Source organism: Schistocerca nitens, chromosome 2 (assembly GCF_023898315.1).
Source record: "Schistocerca nitens isolate TAMUIC-IGC-003100 chromosome 2, iqSchNite1.1, whole genome shotgun sequence".
NCBI lineage: Eukaryota > Metazoa > Arthropoda > Insecta > Orthoptera > Acrididae > Schistocerca > Schistocerca nitens.
Window position 1 is genome coordinate 886,418,508 of NC_064615.1, and position 22,545 is coordinate 886,441,052.

General features: G+C 35.8%; 1 protein-coding gene across 2 annotated transcripts in view; it reads left to right on the forward strand.

The window, feature by feature from the left end:
- LOC126237191 (sphingomyelin phosphodiesterase-like) overlaps nucleotides 1–22,545 on the forward strand; it is a 373,735-nt gene that overhangs the window by 227,874 nt on the left and 123,316 nt on the right. Inside the window, exon 2 of one of the 2 annotated variants that reach the window (XM_049947070.1) lies at nucleotides 19,424–19,581. The exons of the other annotated variant lie outside the window; for it this stretch is intronic. Coding sequence (XP_049803027.1) covers nucleotides 19,424–19,581 — 158 coding nt within the window. The remainder of the gene's footprint in view (nucleotides 1–19,423; nucleotides 19,582–22,545) is intronic. 2 annotated transcript variants of the gene reach the window in all.

Sequence of the window (22,545 nt, forward strand, 5' to 3'; positions counted from 1 at the left end):
GGGACGCCGACGGTTGGAACCCGCGTCCGGTCATTCAGATTTGGGTTTTTCGTGCTTTCCCTAAACCGCCCCACGCAAATGCCGGGATAGTTCCTTTGAAGGGCAGGGCCGATTTCCTTTTCCATCCTTGACACAACCCGAGCCTGTGCTCCGTCCCTAATGACCTCGATGTCGACGGGACATTAAACCCTATCTTTCTTCCTTCGTCACAAGCCTGACTCATGGGATTTGATTCTCTTCTGTTCCAGTTATCCTACACTCCATGTTTGACTATTATACAACGCTGTGCTCCGTATGCATATTATCTGAAATTCCTCCCTCAAATTAAGGCTAGTAGACTTGCCCTCTTTGCCTGTAATTGTCTGCTTTTTATGTTCTCCTTGTTCTGTCCGTCGTGGGTCGTTTCACTTCCAAGGCTGAAAAGTGTGAAAAACATACTGAACAATGTGGATGGCATTCGAAGAAGTATGCCTATGAAATATCTCATGAAAAGCAATTTACAGAATTTCCAAAAGCCAATTTTGAGGGCAAAATGTAGGGACACACCTCGTCTAAACTGTTGTATGTGATAACAGGCAAGACCGAGACATTGCTGTCTCCCTCAGCAGAAGCGGATGAGTTACACATCTGATTGTAGAATGGAAGCAGTATATTTCTCTACGTGAATTCCTATTTGAAATATTGTGTGCTTGGTCTCCTTTGTAAGTCCTGGAAGTAGAAATTTGTAACTGCCATTTCCTATCACCCTCTTAAACAAGTTCTGTTTACGTTATCCTGTGCTGCGCATTATTAAGAACTGCAGGCACAGTATTGCCGACAGAAACTTTTTACTTTACATTGTAAACGAAAGTCGGCTAAAAATCATTTCTTGACACACCTTTGCACTCAGGGATGTAGGCTGCACAGCGACACACTTGAATGACCAGAATAGACTCCAACACTTAATTAGAGCAATAATCTATAATTTTTCTAGCCTGCTTCATGCTGGTTATGTGGTCATGTGGGCAGTGTGCCTTTGCTGTTCATCTGCTCAGTACTAAACAGTCCTCCAAAATAGTACGTTCAGTCAATGATTTAACAATTGCAAATTTCAGGGAAAGCCTACAGCAGTTAGACTGGGATGAGGTGTTCCGTGAACCTGTTGCCAATTTAAAATATAATTTATTTCATGACATTTTTGTAAATGCATTTGAAAACTGCTTCCCCAAGAAAATAGTTAAATATACTCGTAAGAAACCTTGTAACAAACCATGGCTTACTAAGGGTATAAAAATATCTTGTAACCGGAAAAGGGAAATGTATCTGACAGCAAGAAAGAGTAGTGACCCAGAAACTATCAAACATTATAAAAACTACTGTGTTATATTAAGAAAAGTTATTAAAAAAATTCAGAAGTATGTGTATCATGTCTGAAATCAGCAACTCTGATAATAAAATTAAAACAATTTGGAATATTATTAAAAGAGAAACAGGTCAACCAAGAGCACAGGAAGACAGTATTACCATCAAATTGAATGAAAACTTTACGAACAAAAAGTCAGAAGTTGAAAATATTTTTAATAATCATTTTCTAAATGTTGTGGGTATAGTAGGATCCAGGTGTTCATTAGAAGATGCTAGGCTGTTAATGAAAGAGGCCATACCTATGCAGTTTGATAAAATTGAAATCTCACCCACTTCTCCCTCTGAAATTAGTAAAATAATAAACTTGCTTAAAAGCAAAAACTCAGCTTGTTCTCAACAGATAAGTAAGATTCTCAGCCACCTGTGTAATAGCTCTCTGGAACAGGGCATTTTCCCTGATAGACTGAAATATGCTATTGTTATACCTTTGCATAAAAAGGGGGATAGATCTGATGTCAACAATTACCGTCCAATCTCCCTTCTAACAGCTTTATCCAAAATCTTTGAGAAAGTAATGTATTCAAGAGTAGCTTCACATATCTGTAAAAATGAAGTACTAACAAAATGTCAGTTTGGTTTCCAGAAAGGTTTTTCAACAGAAAATGCCATATAAGCTTTCACCAATCAAATTTTGAATGATCTGAATAACCGAACACCACCCATTGGGATTTTTTGTGATCTCTCAAAGGCTTTTGATTGTGTAAATCATGAAATTCTGCTAGACAAGCTCAAGTATTGTGGCATGAGTGGGACAGTGCACAAATGGTTTAATTCGTACCTAACCGGAAGAGTGCAGAAAGTTGAAATAAGCAGTTCTAATAATATGCAAAGATCAGTACATTCCTCAAACTGGGGAACTATCAAGAATGGGGTTCCACAAGGGTCAGTCTTGGGTCCTTTGTTGTTCCTAATATATATTAATGACTTACCATTCTATATTCATGAAGAGGCAAAGTTAGTTCTGTTTGCTGATGATACAAGTATAATAATCACACCTGACAAACAAGAATTAACTGATGAAATTGTCAATACTGTCTTTCAGAAAATTACTAAGTGGTTCCTTGTAAACGGACTCTCACTGAATTTTGATAAGACACAGTACATACAGTTCCGTACAGTGAATGGTATGACGCCATTAATAAATATAAACCTTAATCAGAAGCATATAGCTAAGGTAGAATATTCCAAATTTTTAGGTGTGTCCATTGATGAGAGATTAAATTGGAAGAAACACATTGATGATCTGCTGAAACGTTTGAGTTCAGCTACTTATGCAATAAGGGTCATTGCAAATTTTGGTGATAAACATCTTAGTAAATTAGCTTACTACGCCTATTTTCACTCATTGCTTTCATATGGCATCATATTTTGGGGTAATTCATCACTGAGGGATAAAGTATTTATTGCACAAAAGTGTGTAATCAGAATAATAGCTGGAGTCCACCCAAGATCATCCTGCAGACATTTATTTAAGGATCTAGGGATATTCACAGTAGCTTCTCAGTATATATATTCTCTTATGAAATTTGTTATTAACAACCAAACCCAATTCAAAAGTAATAGCAGTGTGCATAACTACAATACTAGGAGAAAGGATGATCTTCACTATTCAAGATTAAATCTAACTTTGGCACAGAAAGGGGTGAATTATACTGCCACTAAAGTATTTGGTCACTTACCAAATAGTATCAAAAGTCTGACACATAACCAACAAGTATTTAAGAAGAAATTAAAAGAATTTCTGAATGACAACTCCTTCTACTCCATAGAGGAATTTTTAGATATAAATTAAGAAAAAAAGGAAAAAAAACATATTAAAAAAAAATTAATAAAATAAAAACACAAAAAAATAAAAAAAGTTGTTATATTAACTTAAGTATGTTGTTAAATTAACTTAATTATGTCATGAAAATTTGACTCATTCCACATCATTACGAAATATCGTATTCATGATCCATGGAACTAGTATTAATCTAATCTAATCTAATCTTCTATGTTTCTAGGCATTTTTGTAAAGTTTTCAATTGTTTTTTAACGTTTAACCTATTCGGAAACGCCATTGCTTTTATTCTCTCATGCCCAAAGTTGCAGCTTCCATGACTATGCACAACATATGCAGTAGAATATGTATTTGTAACATGTGTGTTGCTACATTTCACTGTGCAACACAGAACCGTTGTGTTTGTCACAAAAGTGTGTTATATCTAAAGGTCTAAGCCTTATAAGCCTAAGAGCTTTTAACTGCAGCTGCACTGGCATACCAGTAGTTTAGTCGTGATGAGTGTTTGTAAGTAAATTGGTAATTTATAAATATGAGGGTACCATATATAGTGCAGTGGATATTTATGTGCATATGTTTAAATGTATTAGCGCCGGTATATAGATACAGTATATAATGAACATGGTTTTTTTTATATTTATATATTTTTTTTTATTTCGCAATATGTCGAATCAGATAAAAATACTGCAAGCTACAAAAATGTTTGGATACATGTGAGCGCACGCACCTTGAGAAAACGCAGTTTTTTCTAAATGCACAACGACAACTTTTGAGTGCTTGCCTTTGAACTTTATTTATGGTCATTCCAAATGAAATTTTTAGTAGGAATTGCAATCTTTTCGATTGAAAAGGCAATTTCTTCAGTATCATTTCGATTCATGGGATCAAAACAGTCTCCTTTAACTGCGCCAATAATTATAATAGCCCTAGCAATATTTCGGCCCAGATGTGTAAATTATAAGCATGTACCGTTACACAATCTTGTTGCATCAAGATTTCACATTAAGAGGACTGGAACATGTAGGCTACGGAACCTTTAAAATCCGTTCATGAGAAAGCGTGCCTGACTATTCCAAAGAGTTAGCAAGTCTACACCAGTGGTCATCAAACTCCAGTCCAGATCAAGCATTAGTGTGGCCTGCCGTTCTCAGCTGTGTTTTCTGAAAACATGTTTAGTGAAGTTGGGTATTTAAATATAAGTGAAGTTACCGGTAATGTTATTAATCAGTAACTCAACTTATAATTAAATACCCTACTTAATATGAGACACTTCACACTGACAACATAAAAAACATCATCAGGGAATACCATACTGCACTTACAGAGAACAGCAGTCATGAAGTGTTTTGTATAGTGACTACTTTTAACGATCAGTGCTTGAGGTTTGGTGACGAACATACCATGGTTCATAATATATAAATTTATGTAGGTTAACAATTAATAATAAGATCAGTACATACGCAGTCTGAGGTGACTCCCCAAAATGTCTGTACTAGCCCTTGAACAAAACATGTTTGATGACCACTGCTTGTTCAGCGTGCATAATATTATCAAAAAACATTCTACAATATCTCTTACTACTTGTGACCAATCAACATATTGTGCTGATTATGTGTCATTGTGAAGTTGTACGCACATACTTGTTTTTAAACTAATTTTTTCAACACAGTGCCATAAGGATACTGCCATGAAAGGATTTTGTTATGCCACCATTGATGAAATAAAAACATAATTGCTAATGGAGCTGAACATCGTAACGAAAAATGAGTTCCAGATGCGTTTCCAAGATGGTAAAAATTGCTGGTACAATTGTATTATATCTGAGGGGGATTACTTTGAAGCAACTTCTGACTTGACCCAGGGTCTAGGCACACCCCCTCCATTCCATCTGAGCTCCAAGCAAATAAAGGTTCTTTAAGAAAACCAAAATTCGTGTTACTCTTTGATCACACCTCGTATATTCATCTCAGACCAACAGCTTTCATTTCAGCAAAATCCGACCACAGTCACTATTTTTACTGATGTTACCAATAGGTGTCTCTTCATGAGAAAGGTCAATGTCAGCTGAAGTACTCAATGCGCCATTTGATCACTATCGAGTAGCTTATTAACGATAGCTTGTAAAAAAAAGTCAGTGAAATATATTCATAGTGAAAATTATCATGAAAAAACACAATAAATTGCTAAACAGCTGCTTTGTATTATAGAAAAGAAAATAAATACAAAATAATAATTACAAAATATCTATTATCGACTATGAAATGGATGTGTGTTTCATGGGATCAAGTTGGGCACTAAAATAAAATGTGAGCTCTTTTTTAAATAGTGTTACACTGATGAAGGAAGAAAATAAGTAATTTGTAGTATGGTGCAGTGCAAATTTTATAATATTTACATGTCCAATAATGTCAGCTGGTCTCATGTGTCTACCTTTTTTTGTAAGTGTAGCTCATGATGTGCTCCCCCCTCCCCCCCCCCCCCCCTTCCGCCCAATTGCCCCACACTGCTTGATGGTGTGGCAAACATAGCATCACTGCTAAGCATGGTGCATGGAAAGGGGCATGAGAAGGGATGCACATCTATGCATCATGCTATTGAAGTGCAGTAGAACTTCAATTATCCCCATGAGTAGGGACCAGAGCCGATCTTGATAATAAAGTATCTGGATAATTGAATAAATCATGTAAATAGGTTATTTCTTTTTTAAAAAAGCTAAATCTGTGTATACATACTACTGTAATATTAATTTAATAACTGCAAAACAAGATTGTTTGGATTTTGTACAGTACAGTGTCATTTCTTGAATACATTGGTCGTAGTCATTTGTTTTACTGTCCTCAATCGTCTCACATCCACTTGACAGTGGTCACATTCAGGCTGCCACTCCACCCATGTTAGCACAGTGTCTAGACAGACAAACACCTCACTTGCTGGTGGTCCCACACCTGGTTCAGTGGCAGTGTCATCCTCCTGGTCATCAGTTTCTTCTCTCATATTTTGAATAATTTCATCATCCTGAGGATTTGGAACACAGGCTCCAAAGAAACACAAGCAAGCCACTTGTCTATTCTCTGCACTGCAATCACTGCACTGCACTGCACTGCAATCAGAATGCCCAGGAATTTTTGAAAGGATCTTTCTTATGTCCTCAAGTGATATTTCATCCTCTGCAGCTTCTCTTTCTTCCTTTTCCTTTTCACATTGCTTTACCTCATCTTTGGTTGAAATGTCTATCAGTTTATTCCAACCTCTTTTTAATGTGATTGTCTTCACCAAACTCCATGCTTCCACGTCCATGTAAGAGCAGTCTTTCAAATTAAATTTTTGGTGATGAGCCACAATGACTTCTTCATTTCCCTCTTCTATTAGAAACCTCCTTAAAAGTTGTCTGTTGTAATGTCACTTTTTATTTTTGATAACCAACTAGCCCATTTGCTGTAGCAGACTCATTACATTTGTTAGCAAGAATGCTTTCTGTGGGGTGGGCAGATGCATTGCCGAGATTTAACATCACCTTATTGCCTTCTTTCCCAATGGCCTTTTGATACTGTTTTATTTTGGGTATGGAAAGGCTTTTGATTGATTCTTGTAAAAGAGCGGAAGTTTTTTAAAATTTTTGAAAGCCCGGTGGGTTTTTTTATTTCCCTGTCAACAGAAGGTATTCTGTGGTTTTCTGTAGAGTTAGCACAGTGCAGTACTGTGACACAGTCTTTACTAATCTTATGGTCAGGATCACTAGTTTCCGTTTTAGAAGCTAAAGTTATTTTAGGCAGATCCTACCAAATAACAGCCGTCTCAGCTGTGTTGTTTGAAAATTCAGGATCATAAGATTCTGCTTCAATTTTGAATTTTTCAATAAAATGTTCTGCTCCTTTTTGGGACTGCTGATAGCTTTTCACTATTTAAATCCAATTCATTAATACCATGCCTTGCCTTGAAATTCTGCAGCTAGCAATTGCTCACTTTAAAACAAACTGTTGATTTTCTTGGCTAAAAGTTTTGCTTTTTCAGAAACAATTGGCCCTGAAAGATGGTTTCCCAGTGCTTGTTGCTTCAACCACTTGAAAACAGCCTCTTCCAGCTCTATGTTTACCACTTTTTCATTGCTTTTCTTGATGAATTCTCATCTTCATTCTCACGGATAGAAACAAATTTAAAATGGTGACTTGTGTTTGTATGTCTGAAATTGCTGATGTTCCCACTCTAAACTTCTCAGCTAACTGCTTACCACTCATGCATTTGCCTAATTGTTCAGCATTTCCTTTTAGAAGACAAATGCCACACAGTAAATTAAAACACATGTACAAAACAAATCAAAGACAAATCAGTGTATACATTAAGGCTGCAACACCAACATAGGCCGCATTAACGACAGGGACCACAAGCACAACAGTGTACTATTCACTGTTCACTTGAATATTTTGTCTTTTAATATATTCACTGTGGATTGATGATAAAGCGATAAAGAAACATACAGTGTGCTGCGTATTGTAATAAAAATTGAACAAAACCAAAATTTTTAGTCATACAGTACAAATTCCTTTTTTTCTCAAAGTGATCTGGATAGTTGGAGTTCTAGTGTAGCTATATACATTATACAGTGCATTCATTATACAACAAATTTAATAACTTTTTAACATAGTTTACGTTCACTGATATTAAAACATTCTCTGCTTCATCCTAGGAGCCTATTATTATTATTATTATTATTATTATTATTATTATTATTATTATTACTATTATTATTATTTCTAAAGTTGTCTATGTCTTCCTAAGGGTTCAGGCTATCCCCATACCATATTTCATCAAAACGTTGCAGCGGTTTCTCATTAAAACAAAGCAGACAGGATTACTTTTGCATTTACAATACTAATGTGGATAATATCATGCATTTATCCTTTAACATAAGGTATAATATTTTGAAATTGGTTTCAAGACAGCATCAACAACAGACAACAACTGCCAGCCCTGTTCACTCGTAATTAGAGCAATTATAAATATCTGGAACAGAGGTTGCTTTACTCATTTGACTCAGTGAAACCAAGCTTAAATGTACCCTAGTCACTTTGTCAGTTCCAGTGTTATACCTGGTCTTAGGAGGTAGTGGACCAAAACTTTTACTTCAGTTTTGTGATGGATACGAGTAGAATTTGACAAAGTACTGAAAGACCTAAGTTAAAATGTGGTCTCCTGCAGTGGACAACATTAACTCAGAATCATTGAGATCTTCAGGAAATGCGATACTGCAATGCCTGTGTTATTCTATATCATGATAGAAAACTCCTACTGACATGCATGCATATCGAAAGCAATACACTCTGCATCGACTACAGCCATTAAGAAATATGTGAAATGTATTTACAATTGCAAATATGGACTACTATCAGCTGTATAATGGAATGATGACAATGAAAATTTGTGCTGAAATGGGACTCAAACCCAGATTTCTCATTTATCATGAGCAGTCGCCTTACCATCAGGCTATCCGAGCATGACTCACAGCCAGATCCAAACTTCCAAATGTCACCAAAAATGACTCTACAACCAGTATTTGTACATCCATTATGTATATTCCCGCACAGGTGAGACAATTTACATGAAAGTCCCTTGCCCAGCCTCAGACGATAAATATGAAGTTGCAGCACCGGAGTTACAATGCAACATTCCTTCAGACATGCATGCATGTCCGAAGGACCAGGCACTGCGGGAACTCCAGCTGTTAAGAAATACATGAAATGTATTTGCAGTTGTCAGTATGAACTACCATCACCTGTATAATGGAATGACAACAATGAAAATTTGAGCCAGACAGGGGCTTGAGCTCGGATTTCCCATTTATCATGAGCGGTCACACCATTTGGTTATGCGAGCATGGCTCATGGCCAGACACAAACTTCCATATTTTGTCAACCATGTGTCTACAGCACTGCAGTATTGTATTTATACATCAACACTAGGCAAGCAACTTTCAAGCAAAATGTCTTCCCTGTATAGGAATACACACAATGGATGCACAAGTACAGGTTGTAGAAACATGTTTGATGAAGTTTGGGTCTGGCCATGATTCATGATCAGATAGCCAAGTGGTAAGGCAACTGCTCATGGTAAGCGGGAAATCCGGGTTTGAGTCCCAGTGCACACAAATTTTCATTGTCATTATTCCATTATACAGCTGATTTTAGAGCATATTTGTAACTGTGAATACATTTCATGTATCTTTGGGAAAAACAATTATGACAAAAATATTCCACCTTGTGTGCAAAATAATAGGGACAGGCAAATTTCCTTTGACTTCATGAACAATGTACTAATTCCAAACAAGGCAGGTGCTGACAGGTGTAAATATTACCTACCTACCAGTTTTAAAAGCCATGGCTGCAAAATACTGACAGGAGTTATTATGGAAGACTGGAAAAACTGCTATAAGCCAACCCTGGGGAAGATCAGATTGCGAGGAGTAACACAAGAGCAATATTGACCCCATGACTTATGTTAGGATAAAGGTTAAAGAAAGGCAAATCTTCAGTTATAGCTTTTGTACATTTAGAGAAAACTTTTGACATTGTTGGCTGGAATACATTCTTTGAAATTATGAAGGTAGCAGGGTTAAAATACAGGGAGCGAAGGGTTATTTACAACGTGTAAAGAAAACAGAGTTCAGTTATATCAGATGAAAGACATGAAAGGGAAGTAATAATTGAGAAGATAGTGAGACAGTGTTCTAGCCTATCCCTAGTGTTATTCAGTTTGTACATTGAGCAAGCAGTAAAGGAAACAAAGGAGAAATTTGGGAAGAGGATTACACTTCAGGGAGAAGGAGAAAGGAACTTTGAGGTTTGCCATCTACATTATATTTCTGTCAGAGACAACAAAGGACTTCAGAGAGCGGCTGAATGGAATGGATGGTGACATGAAAAGATGTTACAAGATGAATATCAACTAAAGGAAATCAAGGGTAATGGAAATTAGTCAAATTAAATCAGACTGTGCAGAGAGAATTAGATTGTGAAATGAGAATCAACGGGAGATGGATCAATTTGTGTCTTGCCTAATGATGATTATGGTATTCAGACAATACTTCTAAAATTCAAGATGCATAGCATGTGTTAGCAGTTGAAATAATATTTTATTAGACATCACATTCACATAGTATATGGAAGTAAAAATAATACGTTGAAAAGGTGTACATATTACTGAAAAGTGGTGCTGCACTTCACCAGCGCTGTGGACCGCACACGATGTTAAATATGTCATGGACAGAAGACAACATCATACCAGTGGAAAGGCTGATACAATAAATAAATAAAAGAGAAACTTAGTAGGACCACTGTGTAGCTCCTACGTCTTTCTAACATCAGTAGTGAAACATTATGACAAAAGCTTGTTGATAAAATGAATGACTTGGTGGTCATGGTGATCTGTCACTGCACTACTGAGACTGACCAGAGCTGGAACTAAGATTTCCATATCTCATTCAGTGTCATTCAAGATACTTTCAGTAGGGTTAAGGTCAAATGTTCTGGGAGACTAAAAAGCACCTTCATGTCCTTGTGGTCTTCCTCAGACAATTCTGGCACAATCAGAAGTGAGGGGTTGTGCATTGTCATGCTGAAGATACAAATCACTGTTACATTGCTGTGGGCTAACAGACATGTGCATGGAAAAGTACAGTTATTTTGTGCATTATTTTTTAGCGAAAGATGATGATAGACATCAGAGACACCATTTCATCCAGTGTAAATATTTCCCACCCAGGAAAATCTGCACCAATTGGCTGAATGATGTCCTGTTAACAAGTAGACAGCATTGACTATCATTGTATTTGACGCAGTCATATGACGCCATTTGAATGTACCAATAGGAGTATCAACTAACTAGTCCTGATGACGTTTTCCCTTCAAGGATGAACCAGCAGTGTTCCTGCCCCAGACTAATCTCTATAGCCTATAACGTCTAGTGAGCAGAGATGCTTGTGTAGAACGGTGGCTTCTGTATGAAATTGTGAGCGAGTTGTTGTGGATCTGCTCACAGGGTATTGTTGAGCATTGAAATGTTATGCATTATTTGTTATAATGTGCTCTGTCAGAAATGGAGTGTCCCATACTTGACAAACCCACAGCTGTGCTGCAGGCAGCTGCATTGATGCAGCATGTTTTGCTCATCTTGCATTCGCGGCCATGTCTATGGCTGATAAAACATCCACCCCAGTCATGTGACATGCCAAACTATGCTATCTGCATAGGTGACTAAAGTAGATACACACAGATCATAAAAATGATGTATAACAGATGTGTTACCAATTGTGTCCAGATGTAGTAGTTACATTCATTCACAAAGATGTTAGTTTCTGTTATAAAAAATACCCTGACTAACACAATCATTCATAAACAACCAAACGACCTCCTGTCTCCCACAACTGGACATTAAATCATGATCATTTCTCATCAGTACAATTCATCTTGCTGTTTACAGGGTGTATACACCCCAGGACAACTGGGAGATCCGGGAAAAACCCAGGAATTTTTTCATCCGGGAAACCCCCGGAAATTTTTTAGAATTTCGGGAATTTTTCATTGTTTTAGTTTTCAGTTAGATTTTTGTAATTTTGACTGGTAAGAACCGATACTCTAACAAAGGATATTACTGTATCCCACTATTGCAGAATAATACTTCAACAATAAAACATAAACGAGAGAAAAAATGAAAATAACTTAAATTGCAAAGGAAATGCGGCATATACAACAATGACACACAGTGCTCATGGAAGCGTCTGCCAACATCAAAATGTGTCAAAGGCATTAGGAAGACTATGCCATGCTTCATAACAAGAAACTTTCTCTGATGAGCGTGAAGTCACAATTGTTTACATTAAATTCGTTTTAGATAGAGAGAAAAAAATGCTAGGAGCTAAGGATTGAAGAAATGTGTAATTTCTTGCTTATCTCTTGTCTTTATTGGTTTTATGTAGGCTATATTTAATTTTATATCACACAAAACAGCAAGTTACTAGCTAATAGGCAATAAAGAGTGCAAATTTTCTGAAGAGTTCTTGTTCTCCTGATTACAAATAATCTGATCCGCTATTAATTATTAATTGTGAGAGGTTTTTTTTTTTTTTTTTTTTTTTTTTAAATAGAGGCAGGTTGTCAAACAACCCGACTGGGAGCAGGAGAGGCACCATGGGGCATTTCAATTTCCACTGTCCTGAATATAATTTGATGGCACATTACAAAATATACATGTTTCAATTCCACAGAGCGAAATACAGTGACATGTGGTAGAAGAATGCTTTATGAAGAGGCGTGGCACTGCACTCTGGCACACTTAAGTCCAAATAATATGTCTTAACATTTCCTCGAACACATGTGTTTTATGTTTCAGACTTTTCAGAAAGACATGTTCTACAAGAAGAACATATTTTTGAAAATTCAACTTTTTTATTATTGACCCGGTTTGCAAATATCGTAGATCCGGGGCTGATGCGCAGAGCAGTCTGAGTTATAGTGGATAGTCTCCACATGACCCATGTTTACATTTAGTGATTTTGCTGTTTCCCCCTCTTTTACTCTCACGTCAAATAAAAACAAAACAGATATCTGTGGCCGTGAGCTATCAAGTGAATTAAAATGCTTTCACATAATTACGGAAGGCTAAAATATGTCATTAGTTTCAAATTTTATTTTATTTACACTTTTCTGACAGTCAAGCATTAATCACCTTGTGGAACAATGAAGTTATTTTTGTCTGTTTGCTAAAGAAATTTGACTTTCATAAACTTTTTCCGCAGAGGCAGTCAATGTATTTGAAACAAAATGTTTAATTCCACAGTACTGGCTACTTTCAACTGTTTGCTGCATTTCAAGTGGACGTTTTCATCTTCTAGCACATATGAAATTTTGCCATAATACAGAACCAAACATGATATAATACAATACTGGTGCTCCAAGAAACCTTACATCCCGAAAACCACACTTAAAAGCTTAATATCAGGTCAAGGTCTACTTCATTGGGAATCTGGACATACAAATGTGCACTTAAGTATGCACTTTAAATGTGCACATTTTATTATGGTTCATGAAATTCCGATGCTCTTCGAGTATTCTCTGATGTCTTGTTTCTTTTATGACATAATTAATGATCTTTTAATATTTTACACGTACGTACATACAGGCTTCCTATGTCATGATAGCTGCGCAAGCGCGGTGTTGCCTGTTATCTGCGCTCTCTGGCAACTGCTGAAACGAACCTATTTCTAACAGGTTGCGGGAAAATATTGCGAATGGTGGTTTGAAAAGCATTACTTTCAAAGTAAACATCCTTTTACATAAGGTGAACTATGTGCGAGAATGTACCATGAATTTATTAAATCACAGGGCGTTTGACTCTCATTTGAAAATCAACTCTTTGATGACGAGCCATTTAGAAGAATGTCGAACCCTGAAGACCAGACATTTATGTCATTATTAAAAATATTACTGGCACATTTGTGTGATATATCTTAAGTGTAACACACACAAAAAAGATCAACATTATATGCAAAAGCTTAGCTTCTCTTGCAGCTTATTAACCTTAGAGACCAATATTATATGTGAAAGTTTTGCTTTTATTTCAGCAACACTATGCATATTAATTTAAACTATTAACTTTCCCTGTTTGTGTGTTCATGATACTTAACAGTGACGTTGCTGTTGGCCTACATCACGTGTCCTATGCTCTGAATATCCGTTGCCATCGGCTGGCAACATCACGTGACATGAGCTATGAATGGCTTATAAACACACATTGCTATCTTGATTTCAATCATTCAGAAAGTAACATGCAGTGTAATATGAAAATACACAGCGTACATGTTGCTGCACATCAAAGGTATTTCCAAAACATGTCTTTTTCCCTGAGTTTCGTTTTCTAAAGTGCAGGGAAATTCTACGCCCATGTATAAAACCATAACCATTCAAAAGATTGATAAGGGAAAATATACTGTCACTTAACATGGAAAACATGTTTTTTTCACGCGGGAGAAAGAGTATTTTTAACCGGGAAATCCAGGAAAAATCCGGGAATTTTTTTTCCTTGTCCGCGTATATGCCCTGTGTTTATTAACCTTAAGATTGTTTATATATTTACTTGCATTTTCTTTGCATGGACTCAACACAACAATGTCTTTTGCAAATGTCAGAAAAATAGCATGACACTTTCAAACTATGTTACTTACTACAGTTATTGCATCCTACATTTACCTCATACATTTATTACTTTATGACTAATATTCTACTGGTTCGTATCACAAGCTACATTTGAAAATTCCCTGAATGACTATAAATATTTTTCTATAAGAAAAGACTTCAATTTTGAATTAAAATCAATCTAGTTACATATTCATAATTGGTTCTTGTTCTATAGTTTGCTAAGCCAAACGAAACCATTGGTGTATGGGCTTCTGACTGTCATTTTTAATTTCATTCTTTTCTGTAAGTAGACATGTTTTGTTCTGATATTGTGATTGTGTACCAGCACTGCACTTGGTAACTTCAATTGCTGACTCATAAAGTATGTACAGGAACTAATTTAAATATGTATTCAGAATATAGCATTAAGTATTTTGCTGTACAAACACATCACAAGATGATTCTCTGTGTCCTATGCCACATATATGTTGTAATCTACCCCTCCCTCATATTACTTGGTGATTGTCACTGACTTCAAAATAAACTCTGTTAATGAACTTTGAGAGGAGTAAGATTTACAATAAACTTTTTTACTTATCTTCTTTTCTCATAGTTGGCTCCAGTTCTTCATGTCTAGAGGCTGAATTTGAACCTGAAATTTTTTATATCATAGGTTATCATGATCCCAATCGATTAGATAACTACTGAAAAATTGCCTGTTTTCATGTTGATTTTTATTCTTTCACATTTTTCTATATCATGTTGTCTTTACAATTTCCACTTTAAAACCAAAAATTACATTGTTGTTGCCAAAAATGAAAAACACGTCTGATCACATGAGAGGGATGCCCACCACTAACTCATTTTGCAGTACTACCAATATTCTAAAGAGTTTACAAACTTTATAGACAAATGACTTTCTAGTAACCTATACCATTATTTTATAAATGAATCCAGAAAAAAAATTTAATAAATTGCACTAAATTGTGAAATTAATAACAGAAATTTTAAGTGTGCCAAATATTTCATAATTTTCAAATGTTTCTAAAAGAAAAGTAATTTTAACTGCACATCCAAAGCAAGTACATATCGATTGTAACAATGAAACTAACATATATTTTTTTAATGGATTATAGCCTGAAATACATAACATCACGTACAAAATCATATGAAATTCTTTTAGAAAAACAGCTGAGGTAATATGATCGTGTTTAAAAGATAGAAAGTATTTTTGGTTTTGATAACTTCTGTTGAGGAAAAGTAATGCTAGAGGAAGGTGTCCCTTTACAGCATCATATTGTTCTTTTCTTTTTCAAGTGGACATCAGCTGCACAGCCCCATAATTCATCCCATAGTTAAGAAAGGAATAAATCATTCCGTAGCACATTGCTTTAAATTTACGAACTTGCAGCATACTGCAGCTGAAACATAGCTCCAAAACTTGTTTTGTAATTGAAATAAATGGTTGTAGTTCCATCATAAGTTGCATTAGGAAGTATCTTGTTTATTTCTTGATGGTGACTAGCTTTGGAGACCTATGTCCATTTTCAAACTATCTTTATTGTCAGTGTGAAAATACAGCAGGCAAAAGCCTGTAAACAAAAACTGCAGTGATGATCAAAGTGGCACTATGGCTGACTCAGCAACTGTAGATAGACCACATAGTCTCCAGTGGCCATGATTATTTGAAGCAAAAAAGTCTAATCAAATTCTCTCATGTTGAGAAATGAGAAGGAGTGATTCTATAGCCAACATCGCAAAAATACTTCTTTATTTTAGACAGGCAGTTTTGACAGACTTTGCTGTCACCTTTTGTCTTCCAGAATTTTTGTTGTGAAACAGGCTCATTGTGAGTTGAAACCTCATGCCAAGTTGTCATATTAGTGGATAAAATGTAGCACATCATACAAAGGTTTGGCAGAAATAAAATATTTAAAATCAGAGAGCACCTTGTGTACATGGTCATGTTCATATAGGTGGCACTCACAAATGACTGATAAGTCTTAAAAATCATAATATACAGTAATCAATATAATAGAGGGAAACATTCCACATGGGAAAAATATATCTAAAAACAAAGATGATGTGACTTACCGAACGAAAGCGTTGGCAGGTCGATAGACACATAAACAAACACAAACACACACACAAAATTCTAGCTTTCGCAACAAACGGTTGCTTCGTCAGGAAAGAGGGAAGGAGAGGGAAAGATGAAAGGAAGTGGGTTTTAAGGGAGAGGGTAAGGAGTCATTCCAATCCCGGGAGCGGAAAGACTTACCTTAGGGGGAAAAAAGGACGGGTATACACTCGCACGCACACACATATCCATCCACACATATACAGACACAAGCAGACTTAAAACGCACTTCCTTTCATCTTTCCCTCTCCTTCCCTCTTTCCTGACGAAGCAACCGTTTGTTGCAAAAGCTAGAATTTTGTGTGTGTGTTTGTGTTTGTTTGTGTGTCTATCGACCTGCCAGCGCTTTCGTTCGGTAAGTCACATCATCTTTGTTTTTAGATAACATACAGTAAAACGCATGTTAGCTAATGTGAGAGTAGGGAAGATAGCCATAGTCCTCAACTGCAGAATGTGGGGGGGGGGGGGGGGGAGTCCAGTTTGTAGCAAAGCAGCCATTCCACTGAAGTTAACTATGTGAAGTTTACATGCAGTATGCCTACTTTCACAGGTGATCGAGTCTCTGACTGGATAGCATGTATTGGTGTTAGGACAGAAGCAGGGTTTGTTTCATGGTGGCATATGACTCATCTTACTCCTGAGTCTTTTACACCCATATGATCCATGCAAGTAGCGATTGGGAACATGAGCAGCATACAAACAAACCCAACAATCCCAATGCCTCATTGTGACTGGCTGCTGTGGCCCTGCTAAAAAAATTTCTGGTTTCCTTACTCATATCTGTGTTTACGTACTACCTACCATTCTCTGTTGTCGTATTTATATTTCAGACAATAAGTGGCATTCTCATATCAGATGACAGTGACGCTGTGAATTCTGCCTCTCACTGGGGGCTTCCTTTCTCCTTTGCCGTTAACTGCCTCCCTGGTCCTTCTACTAACTGTTGATGGGTCTGAGACAACAGGGGTTGTTTCCTGGTTTCTAAGTGAAGAGTTACTATATTATGGACAATATAAAAGATACCTCTTGGACGTGCCTCATCTTCAGAATTTTCAGTTCCATGACCTATACATTTTTAAGGACTTTGCACTTTTATTGCTCCTAGATGACACATTTCTGGTGATGGCACAGTGGTAACGTACTGATATAACAGAGAAAATTCAGTAACAATATCTGGTTGGGTGTTTATTTGAGAATCTCTCAGACAGCAAAGGTCAAGAAAAGACTTAATTCACAAATGAATGTACAACTGTTAAGGCTGGAGTACGATTTAACTGCCTTGCTCTCTCTTACATCAAGTGCACAGTTTAAGTGATACTGAAATTGCACTTTTTGTTTCTTTTTGGAGAGAGTAAGAAGTACATACTTATAGAAGAAAGGTAACTTATATTTTTAAAAAAAGCTTTTGTTAGTGTCAATTAAGCATTCTGGTGGTTGACATCAATAATGTTCTCTTGAGATCCTGGACCTTGTATATTTATGAACAAATACAGATGTTCAGAATGTAATATGAATAATAAGCATATCTTCATATTTTTTGTTTAATCCAGTTTTTTTCAGTGTTACATACAAATATTACAACTATAAACTTTGTATAAACTTCCTCAAAATAATTCACATCTATGTCAAGTATACCAAACCAAAACTAGGTAGACAACATTTTAGAAGAGTCTGAATTTACTGAAGGTGCCTCATTGAAAGCTAAATGGTGACTGAATTACTGACTGAATTCTACCACAGATTGTTGGTCACTGGCTGTGGCACAGGACACAGCAACTACTCAAGGACTAGTGTAGGAAGTATTCTACAAAATATTAAAATACAGAGCAGTTCCATATTCAATAACAACTTATCAGGCAGGTTAATAGATAATACTTATACATATCTGCCAATGCAGTTCTTCACATAATGATTAATTGTACATTCTTGTAACGCCTCTACTTAATTTTTAAGTGTGCACTTTTCTAGCCAAGTTCAACAATGTTTCCCTAAAAGCCAAACCTTTGTATTAATGATATTTCATTATCTGCCATATTTTTCTAGTAAAAATCTACATTTTTGAATTTAAAATTGTTAGGGCTGTAAGATAGCAAAACTGTGTTCTAAAATTTGAATAATCACATATCAACATTTTGCAGCAGTGATAGTTCCTAAATTTCAAAATTTAGAAAAAAATGCAGGATATTCTTTAAATAGTAGAGAGTCAGGGCTTTCAAATGAGGTGTGTCAATCCTAAACACTTATTTCCAAAGTCGATATTTCAAATTCGAGTGGTTTTTCTTAAACGTAACGTGTGAATAATTCCTGAAATGTAATGTTTTTGGACAAAATACTTATCCATTCTCATCAGTTAAGTCACAGTTTCATCCTGAACAGTAACAATTATAAAAATGAAGCTTATAACACTATTTGTTGGTAACACATACATGCTTGTACCTATCAAACACAAAATATTTGCTTATTTCAAAACTAAAATGAAATACCGTAATTACAGCCCTATATAATACCATGTATGCAGATTTATTTATTGGTATTTGTAAATGTTTTGATAACATTATGGTACTATCAGAAAATTTGATTTTATTGTGATCAGCATAATCTAAATAATCACATCAAAATGAGCATCAGTATGAGAGTGATACTTCACATAAATTAATTTTTCATAGTACATACCATGTATGCAGATTTATTTATTGGTATTTGTAAATGTTTTGACAGCATTATGGTACTATCAGAAAATTTGATTTTATTGTGATCAGCATAATCCAAATAATCACATCAAAATGAGCATCAGTATGAGAGTGATACTTCACATAAAGTAATTTTTCATACTACAAGTACATCAATACCTGTTGCTACATCAAAAAAATACTCTATACAAACCCTCCCATTTTGCTCTTGATTACCTTTTTAACACTGTCAAACTCTTTTTTGCAGAAGCATGGAAGCACAAGGCTTTAACAGAGATGTTTATGGATGGACTGGAGACATTTCATTCAACAAGAGTGAAGCCACCTCATTTTCGAGAGGCATTGCATCATCTTACCCTGACAAATAAGATTGAGTCAGAATATCTCACAGATCTGAGCCCAAAGGTATGTCCTCAGAAGTATACATACAAAACATAAATTGTCTTTCAAATCATGTGATATATGCAGTATTAATTTGGCTCACCTGCATTTTCTGGACAAAAAAGTTTTCTGCAGCAAGTATCACATTATATTTTTAATATCACTGTAACAAAAGAGACTAGGAATTTTTATATAGTTAGTAATAATTCAGTGTTGATGCAAAATTTTCTTTTATGTCTTTTGTTCTTTTATTTTAATGACACATCAACAGTGATATCATTGGAGACTGGGTGTTGACTTCGTTGAAAAATGACAAGAAAGTGTTTTGCCCTGCTCATGATTAAGGGTCTATACAAAGATTTACATGAAATGACTTAGTACAACACTTACATCATAATGTAATTAACATAGCTCTTCCTGGAATTAAGACTTTTATTCCCATATATGACTGAAGCATTTATGCAGTGCAAAAACTTAAACCAGTCAGCATTGTGTGCACAATTATATTTGCATTTTGACTGCCAGTTGGCAAATGTACTGGTGCCAGTTAATTTAGAAATTCTAGCTTAATATAGATTTGATATAAAGCAGGTTACATAAGGACATATTAACTATTAAGTGTGACACAAGTATAGAAAGAAAGTTTATGAATAAAATTTGATCATGATATTTCACTTTTCTTATTAACAGACAACATTTACTTTGTCTGATGAAAAGACTGAGTCTTTGATTTCAGTGTTTCCATGGATATATGCATCCCTACTGTGGGGCGGCGTGTTAGAAATGAAAATTATTTTTTTGCTGTATAAATGTTTGTTTGTTGAATCAGTTTCTGGCTATTAGAATGTTGTTAATGCTGTCTTTCGCCGTTCTCAACACTGGCTCTCTAATTCCTTTTTAGCCCCCAGAAAGTGATTTAACAAAACGTGAAGCCTGTAATTAGAGTTCCTAGTGCCCACTTCATCTGAGAATCCCATTATAGCTGCAGCTTATAGCTCTGAGGAATTAGGAGATTGTCCGGGATTTCTAATCAAAAACGATTTTCCAAAATAGTTGAGTATATTCTCAAAGTCACAAAAAAAAATAAAAAAACACAAGTATCCCTACAACCTAACTAACAGAGCAGTTCAGAGTCTAATGCGCTGATGCAACTATAAATGTCCGAATTAAATGTTAAAAAGAATGCTCGCCATAATTTGATGAGAGTATTTCATCAAACGCCACGCTAAATAATTGGTAGAATGTCTGTCCCGCGACGGCACGTGAAAATACAACAATACGCAAACTGAAGCTAGATAATGAAAATCGTCCCAGAATTAACACTTCACTTGAAATGATTTCATGGTTCCGCGTATCTCTAGTAACTTAATACGGCACCCGAGGCTGTTTATCGCAGTGATACCGATGCGGCGCAACTGCCGACACAGATGGCGTGTCATTCAGTGTCTGGAGAGAACTGGGGCCTTGCTTCCTCGCGCAATGCTCTTATATATAAAGCCGCGGTGCGGACGGCTAAGGGAACGCCTGATCAAATCGGCTCTCCCGACTAGCCGCTGCACCACTTCAAGTTACATAATAAATTATAGCTTCTCTTGCTGATGGCCGATGAAGCTTTTAATTTAAATGTGCATTCAGCACGTAGGTAAGTATTGATAATAAAATTTTGACGTGGCTAAGTTAAGTATTTTGGGCGAGAGAATTAATTTAATTGCCCTGCACGCAGCAGATGAGCTCTGAACTGGCCCTTTTGAGATCCGCTATTGCTATAATTTTATAGGTATTCAAAAGAAACTTTTCACATCTTCATTGTCATAGCGGACCTCCAACCTATTTAAATCTAAACATCCTAGCCTTAGTTAATAGCCTACTTAATCTATCTTGCTTCCTTCAGTTTTGAGACGAAAACCACAAAATCATGAATTTCCACTAAAATCTTAATTTGTGAAATCCAAAGTACTGTTTATATTAAATCATTATGAAAGATGAATCTAAATATAAATTTTGAAGTCTCTAGCTCTTTTCTGTTGCGCCAATGATTTTTGCAGAAAAACGTCCAAATTTCGGAAATGACTTAAGTTATCGAACTGATATTTAACACACATTAATTTAGCATTATTCCTGACATGCTAGAAAAGTTTTAGGTCATTTGCTTGATTTTTAAGGTACTGCGCAACATTTATGACGTCAGAGCTAGTTACAGCAGACTGGCTGGCACACAATTGAAAACTGATGTGAATTTACTACAGCGTGAGTAGGCTGCTTCCCTACATCACCCTCTACTTAAATTTTTTTGTTTATGAATGTTAATGAATGAAAAAAAAATTTAATTACAAAAAGGGAAGCAAGAGTACAGTATAACTCCCTATGAAAAATCAAAATTGAAATATAAACATGTAGAAACATTAAAAGAAAACTGATTACCTACATTAATTATTTAAATTGTTGGCATGTTCACTGCCTTTTTAAAAATGTCATTACTCAAAATTTTAAGCAAAGTCAACGAAATATTTTGGCATACATATTGCCTTAGACAAACAAACACATACAAATTGGAAAATTATGAAAATCTTAGATCCATTAAATACATTTTTACATACACAAATTCAAAGAAAATAACATGATACATAAACAGATGATTATCTCTTAGCAGTCTTTTCTAAACCTGAAAGAAAAGTTCACACACAATTTTTACACACGTGGTTGTAGCCGCTTTGGCTGGCGTCCTACACTTCCATTCACAAGGGTAGAGGAGGGGAAGTTGCTATGGTGTGCGTCCTTCACGTTTTCTCTAAATTACATGGGGAAAGGGGAGGGGTCACTGTGAGTTGTGTCCAAGTCACTCCACGCTTTCACGCAGCTACCAGGCTGCCACTATCTGGTTTGTCCTGTAGAACAAACAAAAAGAGTGCCTCAGACTCTGTTCACTTAATATCTAAGGGTAGGTCACAATGAAATGGGGATATATACATTTTATCCTTCAATATGTTG